Raw genomic sequence first — 16,156 nt, 5'->3', positions numbered from 1 at the left:
AGTAACATACCGAAAATTCTTCTTGAAACTTTAGGTTGTTGTTTGTGCAGAGCTCTTCAACATGTTGCAGGAAGGATTTCTTGCTTATTGGCCTCCAAATAAAGAAAGGTGTAAAATGGGGTCATGTTAGATTGCATTTGTTCCCTTTAACATTGGCACTGGCTTCACCGTTAACAAGTTAAAGAACAATGGATCTCTCAAAAACCACAAATAACACAGCCCTTTAAAGTCACTCTGTTATATTTATAAAGTTAACCTTTCCTCTTTAAGCTCACTTTCTTTGTATTCATGGTACAAAATTCCTTCAATATTTTTGTGACATTCAATGAAGGATTTAGCACTTTAATGAAGAAAGTTTTTCAACTAAATGTAAGAGCATAAAGTTATCACTGAATCCTAAAGCACATAATACCTCTTTGTCAGACAGAAAGCATTTTATACATTACAAGGTTTTAGAAGATATAAAATATTGCAGTGACCTCATTCTCATAATGACATGGTTTTTAAACCCCAAGGAGTTTAAATATCCCCGTATTACTTCCCAAGCTAAAATACAGACATGCAGGCTTCACCCCAGAGAGAGAGAAAGCATTTCTCCAGTTACCGTGCAATTAGTCATGCTTTTATGATTTATATCCAGCTTGGAGGTTTTTCCAACAAACATACAAAAAGTGAATCACACATTAAGGTTCTACTGAGTTAGTACATCTAACTTTAATATTCAAAAAGAAGAAAAAATATTAACAAACTTACTTGATGGATTTCCTATAACTAAGTAACCTGCAATAGAGATTGTGTTAAATGCATTGTGAGTCAGAGTGGACGGCTAATTCTGAAAGAACTGCAGATTAAAATCAGAAAATTATAATAAATAAATAATTTAAAATGTGCTATGCCTTTAATATATGATCATTATTTTAAATTTCACTTAATTTTTTTGAAATTATACTATTTGGACTCAAACATGGCAAATAATTTTGCTTCTTCCTCCAGCCAAAAAGGTATTATTGTTATTATAAATGTCATTATAAATGCCTGAAAATGTTAGGCACTTAGGATGCTACATTAAAAATAGGTCACTTTTTAATATATTGCATGGTATTTAGTGTTCTAAAAGAGTTAATGCAGATTTTAAAAATATTTCCTCTATCTATAGAAAGTGCTGAACCAGACAGAATGAATCAATGAAAAATGACATCACATTGCCTTAGTATTGTTTAATGGGTGAGTTTGGATAAATACACAAAAACAACAAATTGTAACTCTTTCCATATTTTAGACCTGTTTTTTGTGACAAATTGTTGGCCAAATTATTTATACTTTGAAAAAACAAAGATCTTTTTTAACAACTAAATAGATTACACAACACACACAAACTTAGAGATGCATGTATCATTAATAACACGTCATGCACAACAAATTGGCACTGCAAAAAACACAAAAGGCACAAAATATAATGAAAGGAAATAAAGAACATATGACTTTTTCAGAGTTTTAAATTTAAATTAATATTAGTGATTTTACTATATTCTTTAATTGAAGAATTTTTATAAGAAGTTATGTTTTTTGAAGAATGAATAAAAGAAAATAATCGGATTGGAAAACATAGCATAATACATATAAAAATGGTCAAAAAGAGGTGTATTTGATGAAGGAAACATGAGTTAAAAGGAAGTATATTTCATTACAATACCAGAATTGTTGAAATATATGGGAGTGCTGAAGCAGGTATAACAAAGCAGAATGATAGAATTCTCAATTAATGATGAGTGTCCCCAAGCAGAAGGAGATATTGTATCTTCTAGCTTCTCGGGGTAAACATAAGGTGGTAGACTATCCCATTACCAAACAGGGCATCTAAGTGACAAAGTAGCAGTGGGTAACAAAGAGTCTTGGTGAATAAGCTTAAGAGTGCCTCACAATACCCTAGAGTGATTTAAAGAAAGCAAGAAAGAATTCCTGACTCTAGATGGATATGGAGATGGCTGAAAGGGATACAAAATGAGAAGAATCCTTGATTTGGGGAAGGGAAAATAGAATGTCTGAATATTGGAGGCTCTGGAAATATCTCTGACATAGTAACATATGCAGTGGGGACTGAAGCAACAATCAATCTTTGTTGAAAATAATTACCCCTCAGCAGAGACCAGCAAGAAAGAAAGACAGCTATGGGCTACAACCATACATACTATCTAGCTCACTTAAGATAACTTGTTGCCCAATGCTCCAATGCTATCTTTTTCTTCAGAAATAGGAAAGAATAGAGGGTTGTTTTGGGCAAATTCTGATTAATTGAACTTAAGATATAAATGACTGAGATGCTTTGATTAGCAAGATCTATTTTCCTGCTACCACATGGACATAGAAACTCTTCAGCTGTGTGGAGATAACTTTCATAACAACAGAAAATAATATTCCACTGTAATTTGTAAAATTTAAGCACACTATATCTGATTTACTGACAGGCTAGTGGTCCATCTATATAAGGACAATGAGACTGCCATCCTATAGTGGAGAGATTCCTTTTTCCTAGAGGATTAATTAAGCTGGTACTAAAAAAAAGTATTTCTACTGGGTTAACTAGAATCTAAAATAGATGTTAGTTATTTCCATTCTTCAGTTCAGAGTTATGATTAATTGAATAAATTTATATTTTTTGTTTTAAGTCCATGTCTTTTTAGTGAAAAACTCTATCAAAAGTTGCTTTTGTTTCACTATTCGTAATTCGTTTTGCATTTAAAATCTCACTAACCATAAACATATATTTGCAGAAACACATCATTGCAAATTTATTAAGTGCTGTGAAACTCACATTTTTTTTCCCCATTTATTTATTTTATAGTATTTTAGGTTTTGGGGTACATGTGAAGAACATGCAAAATTGTTGCATAGGAACACACATGGCAGTGTGATTTGCTGCCTTCCTCCCCATCACCTACATCTGGCATTTCTCCCCCTGCTATCCCCCCCCAGCTCCCCACCCCCCACCGTCCCTCCCCTATTTCCCCCCAACTGACCCCAGTGTGTAGTGCTCCCCTCCCTTTGTCCATGTGCTCTCATCGTTCAACACCCGCCTATGAGTGAGAACATGCGGTGTTTGATCTTCTGCTCCTCTGTCAGAAACTCACATTTTTAAAAGTTCGTACAGACACCATTGGTGCCTGACCCACATCGCCTAAGTACTCAACATTCCCATGCAAGGAGATGGTTTACTACTACAAGCACCTGCCACTCTCCCCAGAGTGTCTCCTGCATGCAGGCTGGAAGCATTGGAGAGTCCCCAGAAACAGCCGTCAATCAATGACTAACCAGAGTTGGTGAATAAACACCTCAGCTCCCTCGCCCCTCAAGAGGGATAATAATGATATGTGTTTTGTGATGTCCACCTAAAGATAGTTTTAAACCATAACTGGCTATATTGGGTTTGGGTGGATATTTGTGAATTCTTGCCTTATTTTAAATCTGATGCCAGTATTGGTTTCAAATACCTGCTCAAACAATTACTAGTTACGTTATCATGTACAACACTTAATTTTTCTGTGCATCAGTGTCCTAGTTTGGAAAATATAGTTTGGTAAATTAAGTTCATATATGTAAAAAGATTTCAAGGTCTCTGGCTTTAGTAAGCAATACATAAGTATTGGTTACTATCATTAGTATGATAATTACTATTTCTAGTTTATTTTGTTTAACTCAAGCTGCTCCTATCCATACTGTTCTACAATTGATACTGATATAAGGAAGGGACTTTTTCCATTATTTCCACAAGAATATTCTCTTTATTGTACTCAAAGATGGATAAACTATATTGTGCTAAAATATAGTGGTCATGAATATCTAGATTTTCAATCGAAGTCTGGATTTCTAGTTCTCAATTCAAGATTCCAAACGAATATCTAATACGATGACCATAATAATTCAGTTTTCATATAATTATGTAAAAAATTTCTAACCATGCCTACATTTCTGACATTATTCTTTGTAACTCCCCTTCATACATCCTATGTGCACTCCAGATATTCTCTAGGTATCCCTCCCCCTCAATTTTATACCATTCCAGACATTCTTTCTACAACAGAAATTTTACTTATTCTGTAATACCTGATTCAAATGTTAACTATCCTACTGATCTTACTCTGTTCTTCTAAAAAAAATTTCCTTTCTTTGTAAAATCAAATTTCCAAGAACAAATAATCTTCTATGTTATACTATGACTATATAAGTCCCTGCATTAAGGATACAAGCATTTGGGTTCATATACACTTGAGGGTTGGGGCAGGATTAACACTTGGCTTACTAGATGTCCCTCATAACATTATTCATAGTAAACATTAAATAAATCATGTTAAATATAAAATTGTGGGTGAATTCAGATTAAGATAGACAGAAAGCAAAATATGAATATTCTGGTTTTATTGTCAGAGAATATCTGAATCGAATACACTTTCCCACTAAATTATTAAGAAACAGAATTCTCAAGAGATCCTAACTCGAAGCTTTAAATATATATGATCAATAGATTCATTAAAAAAAAAGCATATGAGTCTAAGCAAAAGCCATATTAGATCATCTAACATTGTAAATTAACAGGTGCACTTTGTTAGGAAGTTAGATAAATGAACAATAAAATTTCTCTTGTCTACTCAAGTAATTGATAAATAGGCACACACTTTAAGAAAAAGAGGTGGAATCTGTTTTGGTTTTATTTTCTTCTGTATCACTCTTTTTTATCTAAACCTAATCACGTTGTGGAATCTGTTCTTCACATTTATGTTTAAATAACATAAGAAATAAGGCTTCTAGTAGTCCAGTTTTTATGTAATTTCTAGTCTGTACTTATGTCACAATCATTTGTGAGTTCAAATCTTGAAATACCTAATCAGGAATGTTCAAATAGAGAAGACATTTTGAGATAAATTACCTATTTCAAATAAAAATTAGATATTTCCTTCTTCATTTTCGTCAGTAGTATACTTATCATTGCTTTGGTTCTTAGCCTCATGTTGTATAGGTGTATTTATCCCTTAGGTATTGGCTGCATTCTAAATTGTATTTTTCTTTGAGGTTTTAAACTTTAATGTTTATATAGAACAAAATATGAATTTGAATAATTTATACAGAGAATTAGAAAAGAAAATGGGACATATTATAAGGAAAATGCACTAACTTATCACTGATGAGGTATAATTAAATTCCTAATGAGAAAAACTGTTTGGTTAAATTAGCATCAAAACCTCACAGAAATTGATGTGCATGAAAATCAGTAACGTATTTCAGTAGTGCTAGTTTCAAATGAAGTGATCCACGGAGCTACTCAAACAAACTCAAATAAAAAATCTTCTATTAACATTTTTAAAATTTTTAAAAAACTGTTAAATGGAAAACATTTTTAGACTGGTAAGATATTCTCATTCACTTATGAGAGTGAAGGTTACTGTCAGACTATATTCAGTTCATTACTGGATAAATCAATTTGGGAACTGTCCAGATTTCAATAAGATAACTGACTAATTTCCAACAGAAAGGGTTAAACACTTTTTATTACATGAATCTTAACTGTCTTAAATCCTACATATTTTGGTTGAAAAGAGTCTTATTTCACGTCTGGACTCATTTCTTTAAAGCCTATCAAAAACTTAAATTCCACTCAGATTACTCTTGATGGATCTAGAAAGGAAGCATTTATTTATGTTGGCAGTGGTGATTGAAGACCATATTGTCACAGAGACTCAGCTTTCCCTCAAGGTCAATTAGTTGAAATCTACAGGGAATTAAAATACAGTCCTAATAGAGAGCCACAAATGATAGCCTATAGCTGAGCAGCTTCAACCAGCACTGCCAGTGCATGGCACAAACTGAGAACCTTTTTTTTCTACTTAACCAGTGATGTTAGGTTAAAAATTAAAAAATCTCAAATTTGTTGATTAATGTAAAAATATGTATTTGTATCCCATAGCATATACTTGCTACTTAGATTAAATTTGTGAATAATCTAGCTCCCTGGTAGATTAAATTTTTGAAGAATCTAGCTCTCTGGTAAAATATAAATATTTCCAAGTTTTGCATGATATTGTGAGTTTTTAGTTTATGTATTTTATCAAGTCACTGATGAATCATAAATTACTTCTACATCTACAATTATGTATCGCTTATCAAAAGCATCTACTTTAATGCTTTTAAAGATGCCTTCGTTTTTGTTATTTCCTATTATTTTTCTTTGGGGTTTGAAAGTAATCTTCTTTCACATCCTTCTTTACTCTTTTGCCAAATCATTGATGTTTATGTGGTGCCCAATATAAATTCAATACAAATTTAAAATATCCTAATCCATGGTTGGTACTATACAGCTGATTCTAAAAATTTATAGCTTTATAAGAGAAACATGCCATTTGAACAAGTGAGTAATGGATTTTTTTTTTTTTTTTTTTTAGACGGAGTCTTGCTTTTGTTGCCCAGGCTGGAGTGCAATGGTACAATATCGGCTCACTGCAAAATCTCTGCCTTCCAGGTTAAGGTGATTTTCCCACCTCAGCCTCCCGAGTAGCTGGGATTACAGGCACCTGCCACTATGTCCGGCTAATTTTTGTATTTTCAGTAGAGACGGGGTTTCTCCATGTTGGCCTGGCTGATCTCAAACTCCTGACTTCAGGGGACCCACCCACCTCGGCCCCCTGAAGTGCTGGGATTACAGGCATGAGATACCACACCTGGCCATATAATACTTTATAAATCAGGAAAACAATAGTAGATGATATGTATTACTTTCTCAACACGTCTCCTCATATGTGTAGGACAAATCTGTTTAAAAGGAGCATTAAATTTGAAAGATAGCTCTTTGGAAGCAATGTCTCTTCCTTTCTGATCACACTATTCCCAGTGTCTAAAACAGTGCCTAGCACTTGGGTGATACCTAATTGTTATTTATTTTTATTTAATCAAGATGAAATAACCTTTTAGATGAGAAGTGAATGCAACATTCTTCCCAATGTCAAAGAGCTGAGAGGTATGATCCCCAGTGTAGTAAAAGTTGAGTTTTTCTTATTGCTAAGCTTTTCCACATTAGCACATTTGAAGAAAAGTTCTTGCCAGAAGTCTTCTTTTGTCAACCATATATTCTAAATGAAAACCATGGAATTGTTTAGCTACATCAGGGCAACGGGGTAGAAGTTGTAAATAGAGAGGAGAAAGAGACTGATCAAAGCTGTGTGAAGAGATGAATGGGGTTCTCAGCAAGGATTCAATGAATAGGAGACAGAAGACACTACACCAGCTGAAAAGAAGGCATTACTGCCTATTATTCAGGATGGCAGGCAGGTAATAACATTTCTCTGTTAGATGTTAGAAGCAACCTCACAAAACTAGAGTTGGAACAAGACAGATATACTTTAAACGGTATGATGTATGTAGAGGTGTTTTATAAAGGTTCTGACTAAAACAAAGATTAAGTTTAGCTCTGTCAGGATAAGGGCTCTGACTGAGCAGGGTACAATTCACTGATTACAGGAAAGAAAATTGGTGTTAGGGTGAGGGTTCTGCAAAAATGAAGGCATTTTTTTCTCTGAGATATTAATGGCATAAAGCAAGACAGTGAAAGAAAGCAGGAAAGGAAGGAAGGAAAGAAGGAAGGAGGAAGGAAGGAAAGGAGAGAGGGGAGGGAAGCAAAGAGGAAGGCAGGGAGGAAGGAGAAAGAGAGAGAGAAGAAGAAGAAATAGGTAAAGTATATTTTATGAAGATGAAGAGAGACATTTAGCAGAGTTGCTCAACCAAATTGCCTCTAAGTCTGGAATGGCCAGGGTTTAACTCTGAGTGCTGGTTGAAATGGATATTCTATGTGTAATGTGATCAATTAAATCTTTAGTTTAACAGTGTCTTACTTAGACAAATGTTTGAATCCCATCAAGCAGGTCCTCTGAAGGAAATGTACTTTCATAAAAGTATCTTAATTCTGTCAATGGGAACTTGATGACTAGTTAATCTGAAGTTAAAACAAGGTTACTTATGATTCCCAAATGCTAAATGTGATTAGAGTAGAAATAATCACTTCCTCTATTTTAATAATGCTGAGTACTATTCATGTTTGACTAGAATATCAGGAGCCTTGGCCCCATTCAGCCCTATAGCTCATGAAGACAGACTCTTCTTTAGTAAAGTGTATGATTTTGAAATCAAATGCCTTTTTAATTCTCTGCCTCCATTAATATTCCTTCATTCACATTCTTTACCTGAAGAGATTTATTATGTTTGGGGCACTCAATCAGTTACTGGGGTCCCTGCTAGTGCTGATATTCTGCTATGGTACTCTCAGAATGTATCCAAAAATGTTTGTGCCAGGATACAGATGGCATTTCTGAGTATCAAGGGAGTGCCTGGCAGCATGCACAGTTGGCTCCCGACTAGACAGTGCAGAAATAAAGTTTCCATGAAATATGCCATTCTGTGTATGCACCAGAGAGTCAGAGAACAAGAAATGTCATTGTTTTGGTCCTTGCAGGTTAACCACCTACAGTTACAGAAATGAGCTTGTATGAAATGTAAATATAGTCTCCACCCTCCAGATGCAGAACTCAGCTATTGTGTCATGTTAATAACAGAACAAGAAGCCTGTACAGGAATCTAGGTGAAAACTTAATTTGCTATCAATCCTAACACAACATGAGAACACAGCAAATTCTCAGGATATGCACATTATGAGTCAATGTGCATTTTGATAAGATTAACTTTACCATTATCAACAGCATGCAATATTATAAAGGACACATTGTTAGTAGAAAGTATAGCTTTTTGGGGTAGCTTTAGAAAAATAGCACATTAAACAAGAAGATGTTCAATACTGTGCATTTTAAAATATAGAGCACACCACCTGACAAGATTAAAATAATCACAGCAGAGTTCTGCATTATCACAGTAACTTACTGGATGACAAAAATCTCCTTGCGTCTAAAGAAAAATGAAGAATATCTGGAAGTAAAGATTCATTATTTGTTTAGTATACAAACACACTGAATTAGTTTTGATTTTTTATCACAAGAACATGAGCATTAAGTATCTCCAACTTCATTTTACGTATAGAACATGTATTCTGGATTCACAAATTTTTGCCATTGTTTGCAAAGATAGCTTAAGTTTAGAAAAGAAGTAAAATTAATGACCAGGATTTATCAAAACTTAAACACTTAAAAAGTAAACTATTAGAATTGCATATATCAGTCAAAAATTATGAATTCTTATTAAAGCCAAAATAAAAATTGTACTACTAAAAGTTTTCCAGTTTCTGCAAGTTTGAGTCAACATTAAAATGCTATCACTTCTTTACTTCATATTATGAGACAACAAAGAAATTCAAAGAGTTACCTCTTTCCTTAGACTCATTTTCAACATAGAAAATGCTGCTGAGAAAAAATTCTGTGGGTCTTTTTCTATTTAGGAAAGTTTACGTTGATCTTCTCTAGTATGCTTTACACACACACACACACACACACACACACACACACACACATATCTTGATACCTCAGAGAAAGACCTGGGCTAGCTTGTAGCTCTCCTAATTAGGTGTATGACCTTAGATACTTAAGCCTGTCCTACCATCATTTTTTAAAAATCCATCTGTAAAATGAGGATAGGAGTACCTACCGCTAAGGGTCGAAAGAGTTACGTGAAATCACTACATGCAGAGTTTAACATATAGTAGTTGCTCATAAACACTAGCCATTATTTTGTTAGCAAACTCTATATTTTAAAGTAGACTGAGATAGTATTCAATTTTACAAATATGAATCACAATAATAACAATACCAAAACTATTCTGCTTTACAGTTTACAAAGTACATATGTAGAATTTTCTTTTAAGCAGTAAGTTTTCTGAAGACATAACCATATATTGAATAACAATTTAACATGTATACTTCTAAAGTTATTGAAGAAGGAAAATTATTGAAGAAAGTTTCTCTTAAAATAGAAATTGTTCCAACTCACTAGATTTTTTGCTTTATTTTGTTGTGAATTTTAATTCTATTTGTGATTATTGGATTGGGCTTTGAGGCTTAAAATAATATGCGATTACATTCACTCAACTAAAATAGGCAGGGTAATTAGTATGAAATGGTGTGTAAAATTTTTGAAAAAAAATTGATATCTAGATGAAACTGAGCTTCTGTCAAGTAAGAATATTAGTGATGTTGATTAATGTTGTTTTACTATTCTTTTATGATTTAGTCTATATAGGAGACAAAACCTCCACGACTTAAATGTAGAAAGAAGACAGTAAAAAAAAAAAAAATGCTTATTTAGCAAATAGCATCTTTAGCTTATGAAAATTCTGTTAGGTTGTTTAATTATAAGTGATGTAACTCTCATGGGAAGGTAATTGTTTTACAGTTAAACTAGTTAAAGACAATCCACAAGATGAGTCAGTTTCAGTGATCTTAAAGATACAGGTCTGTCTTACCTATGCGTATCTCTGCCTGCTGATCTTGCCAATAAGAGCTTGTAACCTTTCTAACTTCAATAGGCTACATGGTGGTATTTTGCAGGAGCCATCACAAAATGTTGTTCTCTATGTTTATTAAATAACAAAACCCAAGGATCACTTCCTAATTTGGTAAGTGTGAAACAGATGAGCCCAAAATATTAAATATTCTTTCAAAGAAATATAGTTTTTGTTATCTAAACTTAAACATAAAATGTAAATAATTTTGTGCATAATATAAATATCATTCCAATTGAGAATTTAAAACATTAATTTAGTATATCCCTGAATGTTTTCATGGAATTAAAGAGTAATACATCATTATTTGACTTCTGCTCTCATTTGGGAAGAAATAGTACCGAGAGAAGGCATTTTCAAAAGTTTTGTGAAACAAAGTGGAACATAATTAAATAACAAGAGTTTACAAATAAAAAAAATTACACAATGGGCTTTAAAAATGTAAATATACAGGCAGAGAGTATAAAATAGCTAAATAATACCTGAAGTACGAAACCACAAATCTTCAAGAGGACTTAGTACCAAGCACCATGTTTGTTTTTTGTTTTACTTTTGCCTACTAGGTAACTTCCTAAATTTAATATTTTAATTATCGATCATTATTTATTGATTATTTAATTTAATTATCAATATATTAATTATTGATTAGTTATTTGCCAAGTTGGAATAAAAAGGACATGTCTAAGAATCAAGTAGAGAAAGCATAGAGAACATATGTTAGCTGGGTAGTTGTTGTTTTTTGTTTGTTTGTTTGTTTTTTAACATGGAGTTTTGTTTTTGTTGCCCAGACTGGAGTGCAATGGTGTGATCTTGGCTCACTGCAACCTCCCACCTTCTGGGTTCAAGTGATTCTCCTGCCTCATCCTCCTGAGTAGCTGGGATTATAGGCATGTGCCACCACACCTGGCTAATTTTTGTATTTTTAATAGAGATGGGGTTTCACCATGTTGGCCAGGCTGGTCTTGAACTCCTAACCTCAGGTAATTCACCCACCGAGGTCTCCAAAAGTGCTGAGATTACAGGCATGAGCCACGTGCCTGGCCTATTAGCTGAGTAGATTTAAGAGAAATTATGGCAGTTCTTTCCTGCAGATAACAAAGACATATGGTGGAAGTCTGCCGACAATTTTGGGAGCTAACTCAAACTTCTTGATTCTCACTCCTAGAATCTACCATCAGTTCCCTGTTTAACTTTTAATGGATTTAGATATTCAAACACCTCAAAACAGATGAAGAGCTTTAGAACTTCACCAAATGACAGAACCCAATCACATATACATGCAGCTATTTATAGGATCATTAATTTTTCTAGTTTTACTGGCTAATGTTTTAGTGGCTTTATTAATATAAAAATATTGCATAAATAGTAAAGCTGGGCACAGAACTGAAGAATTGATACCCAAATCACTTAATTGTTATTTTAATGCATGTCTGGTAAGAAATCCAGCAAAGCATGTTGTTATGTGACACTGGAATTACAAACAATTGTGAATACCAGAAACACAACAAAGAAGTGAAAAAGTGAAAAGCATGGAAACTAGCATTTCCAATTTTGCTATTATTAGGGATAATATATAATAATTCTCTGTGTGTAACAAAATAAAGATATTTGAAACATTATTTCACTTTTAAACTCTTTTACAAATAATGCAATATGTAAATAAACATAGAAGTAGAAAAATAAATAATGAGGAGTGAAAGTCAAATAAAGTGGACCCTGAATTATAAACAACCAACAGTTATCTTTACATTCCTTGCCCACCTTTTCCATAATGTGAAACTTTCTGTAGCTGCCATCACAGTCATTGCTAAAAAAACCAAAAACCAAAAACCAAACCAAAAAAACTTTTTTTTTTTTTTTTTTGAGATAGTCTCGTTCTGTCACCCAGGCTGGAGTGCAGTGGCACATCTCAGCTCACTGCAACCTCCACTTCTCTGGTTCAAGCGATTCTTCTACTTTAGCCTCCTGAGTAGCTGGGACTATAGATGCATGCTACAATGCCAGCCTAATTTTATATTTTTAATAGAGATGAGATATCACCATGTTAGCCAGGCTGGTTTCAAACTCCTGACCTCAGGTTATACACCCTGCTTGGCCTCCCAAAGTGCTGGGATTGCAGGCGTGAGCCACCACACCCAGCCATTTCTAATTTTTTATAATGGCTGTATTTAGTATTCCGAAGTAGTGAAAGGAACAAGCTGTGAAAATACCTAGTGCTTAGGGGATTGAATCTCACCACAGTCTGCCTAGAATGTAACCTCTTTGATAAATAATACTTTTTCCATTATTGTCTGTTTAAAAACATGACACAATAAACAGCTTTTTCACTTTATTATATTTCCTGGATATATACTTATTAAGGACTTTTCAAGGGTAACTAAGTATTTTTTTTAACAAAATGAAAATGTCCTACCAGTGTTGGGGATGGGGTTGGTCTTAGAAGTTTACATTTTAGTATGAACAGATTCAACTATATTGTTCAAATAGCTAAAATTAATTGCACTGAGAAATTTGAATTTTATCTCTTGTGCATTGTCAGGTATAGAAGAAAGGGACGAGCCACACAGGCCTGAGGAGGGGCACAAGGAACTGAGAATGGTGTGCAGAAAGGAAGCTGGGAGGATACCACTACAATTCATTTGGCCCATAGGGGGAAAGGAGGAGAAACTTTCTTTGATGATGCAGAATGATTCCTTAAGGATTGAGACACAGTCTAGTAGTAGCAGTGCTTGTGTTCCTATGATACGGCTTTACTTAGGTGAGTTACACTGGGTAATACATAATATTTCCTTTTTTTTTTTTTTTTTGAGACAAAGTCTCGCTCTGTCATCCAGGCTGGAGTACAATGGCATGATCTTGGCTCACTGCAATCTCAGCCTTTCTGGTTCAAGGCATTCTCCTGCCTCAGCCTCCTGAGTAGCTGGGATTACAAGCGCTCACCACTGCGCCCAGCTTATTTTTGTATTTTTAGTAGCGACGGGGTTTTGCCATGTTGGCCAGGCTGGTTTTGACCTCGGGCGATCTGCCCACCTTGGCCTCCCAAAGTGCTGGGAATGCAGGTGTGAGCCAGCATACCTGGCCAATATTTCTTATATAGAAAACTATTTTCTTGGGTAATTTACATCATCTGACACTTAAATCTTTGGAGTACTATCCATTTGTGGACAGGACCACTGTACCAGAACATGAAGATCAACATCCAAATGTTTAAAAAGTCAGTTTTCATATCCAAGAAAGCATATTTCCCTGAAATTTAGTGATAACATTGAATAACCTTCATTTTGTAGCATTTGGAAGGATCTTACTTATCAAATGACACTTCCCTCTATAGCACGTATTAGATATTTTTAGATAGGCTGGAAATATACTTGCAAAGTCCATCTATTAGAAAAAGTCCAACTTTAATAAGTGACAACTAAAATGAATAATTATTTTTGAGTCCAAGACCTTTGATGCTGTATTTTCAAAATTAATATTTAAAAAAAAAATTTAACAGGGCTGTGCAAGTACCTGGTGACAATTAGTTTGTGCTTATAAGCAGTACATATTATTGAATTGTATAAAAACATAAACTTGCTAAAATAGCCTACTGGTAGTTTTTGTTAAGAATTTGATGAATTATCTTAATAGACAAAGTTTTATAACGTGCCAACATTTTGAATAATTTATACTTTTAAAAGAATTTATAATTATTTTTCTTAAAAATTATGTACTTTACTATTTCTAATAGGTAACAACGAAACATACTTAGCACACGTTTTAACTTTTCCTTCTGAAGGTATCTTTTTACTTTATATTTAATTTTTAAATACAAAGCAATTTAAAAATATATGCAACTTAGACTTTTATGTAATTTTATACTAAAATAGTTATAAAAGGCTTTTATAAAAATATACATAAATTATCAAGTAATTATAAATTTAATTAAGTTAAACCTGTGATTGAAAATGTGGACACTTCCAGAAAAGTTAAATGTAAAAATCTATCATATGAAATGAATTATTCAACATAATGTCAAAGGTTTAATGTGGGAAAATATTTGTCTCAAGGAAATAATCCTGGCTGAACATTATAGTCCGAAGTTCATATTTAACTCAAAATATTAGGAAGATTAAGTGATTCTCCGAACACCAGTGAGAAGTGTGTAGAAGACGGAGGTCACTCTTTGAAAGAAGATCTCTGTGACCTGTGTAAATTGGAGCCCCACAAACACTTCCAACAAGCATAGATCAGAATAGGGTCATGGCTTCAGGCCCTCTGGACCACAGTTCACCCAGAGGAGTGTGCTCACCGCGTTAATCTCTCGTCCTTCAGTTCCAGGTCTGCCACTGTAATGAGCTGATCCAGCTTGAATTTAGTGTCAATAATTTCTGCATCTCGAGGAGAGTATGTACCACCTTCTTTCTGCTTCTGTCGAATTCTAAAAAGATTGCAGTAAAGTCCAAGAAGGGAGTGTCATAGAAAGCACATAAAATTAGGTTTAGCTTTCAAGTAAAGACATTTAGACAAATAATTTCTTGGTTAAAATCACCTCTCTGAATATGTTGCAAATTTATAGCTACTCAAATTCTTTTTCTTGTTTTAATTCCATCGAACTTATTGTACTTTCCTTTTTTAATAAGTTATTGGGATGAAGTTCCAAATTCCATAAGAATTAGTTGATAGAAGGCCTGGGCCATAGGTACATTTAAAATGTAGAACCAAGAAGACTTATGCTGTGATCTTGTTTCTCTTCTCTCTAGCTATCTCACTGATTTGTCACATAAAGGAAATATGCCAAAGTGAAAATAGTTCAGTGCTATCAATACTAGTGCTAAAAGATAATGCACCATTGTTTTCACATATATGAAAATTTTTACATGCATGAAAATATGTAAAAATTGTTTTCAAACTATCATCAAATTTTTTAAAAATATTGTGAGTAGATATTATCTTTACAATCAGAAAACTCAGGTTCAAAATAAAAGTCACACGAATCTGAGAATCAAATCAGATTCTTTTCATCTTAAGCCCTTTACATGCTTATTTCTCCATGACACAATAGGGTATATTACAAAGTAATGTTTAGTTATTCTTTCACATTTCAAATATTTAGTATTTCTCGAGAGCTGGGTATCAAGGATGATATAGAAAGTATAAAACATGTTCCCTACCCTCAAGGACATTACAATTTAGTTGAGAGGCAAGATTTAAATGCAGAAAAAGCGTAAACAAGAGAAAAACGATTCAAATTACAAATCATAACACAGTGCCTGATTGGTTACATAAGTTATAGTTATTATTATTTAGAGGAAGTAAAGAAGTAGAATTTGACTTGGATGCTCCAGGATAAGAAGGAGGAGGAAGCACATTTCAGGTTGACTGAACAAAAGCAGAATGTATAAAAAGCCCAAGGAATGTTCAGGTGAGAACAGATCCCTTTAGCTAGTATGTAGGACAGTTGTAGGGAATAAGGAGGACCATTTCCTGCTTACATAAGGAGCTCATCTTGTAGAGAAATGAGAAGTCAGAGAAGATTTTAGAGCAGGGAAATTATATAAATGTGGCCAGTGCATACTTCTTAGGGAAAAGGACCATATTTCATACAGTATAGCATTCAAAGTACCTAGAATAATGACTCTTTTACTGTATTCTGCCTAAATCTTGAACAGTATGTGGGTATAGAGAAAATAT

General features: G+C 33.7%; 1 protein-coding gene across 1 annotated transcript in view; it reads right to left on the bottom strand.

Annotated features, from left to right (window-relative positions):
- Positions 1-16,156, bottom strand: part of PTPRQ (protein tyrosine phosphatase receptor type Q) — a 255,887-nt gene that overhangs the window by 31,309 nt on the left and 208,422 nt on the right. The window contains exons 42-44 of the mRNA XM_037743831.1: positions 14,775-14,903; positions 754-780; positions 11-92 (exon numbers count right to left, since the gene is read on the bottom strand). Coding sequence (XP_037599759.1) covers positions 11-92; positions 754-780; positions 14,775-14,903 — 238 coding nt within the window. The remainder of the gene's footprint in view (positions 1-10; positions 93-753; positions 781-14,774; positions 14,904-16,156) is intronic.

This window comes from Cebus imitator, unplaced genomic scaffold (genome assembly GCF_001604975.1).
Source record: "Cebus imitator isolate Cc_AM_T3 unplaced genomic scaffold, Cebus_imitator-1.0 Scaffold156, whole genome shotgun sequence".
Taxonomy (NCBI): Eukaryota; Metazoa; Chordata; class Mammalia; order Primates; family Cebidae; genus Cebus; species Cebus imitator.
This window is presented reverse-complemented; position numbering and strand designations above follow the sequence as displayed.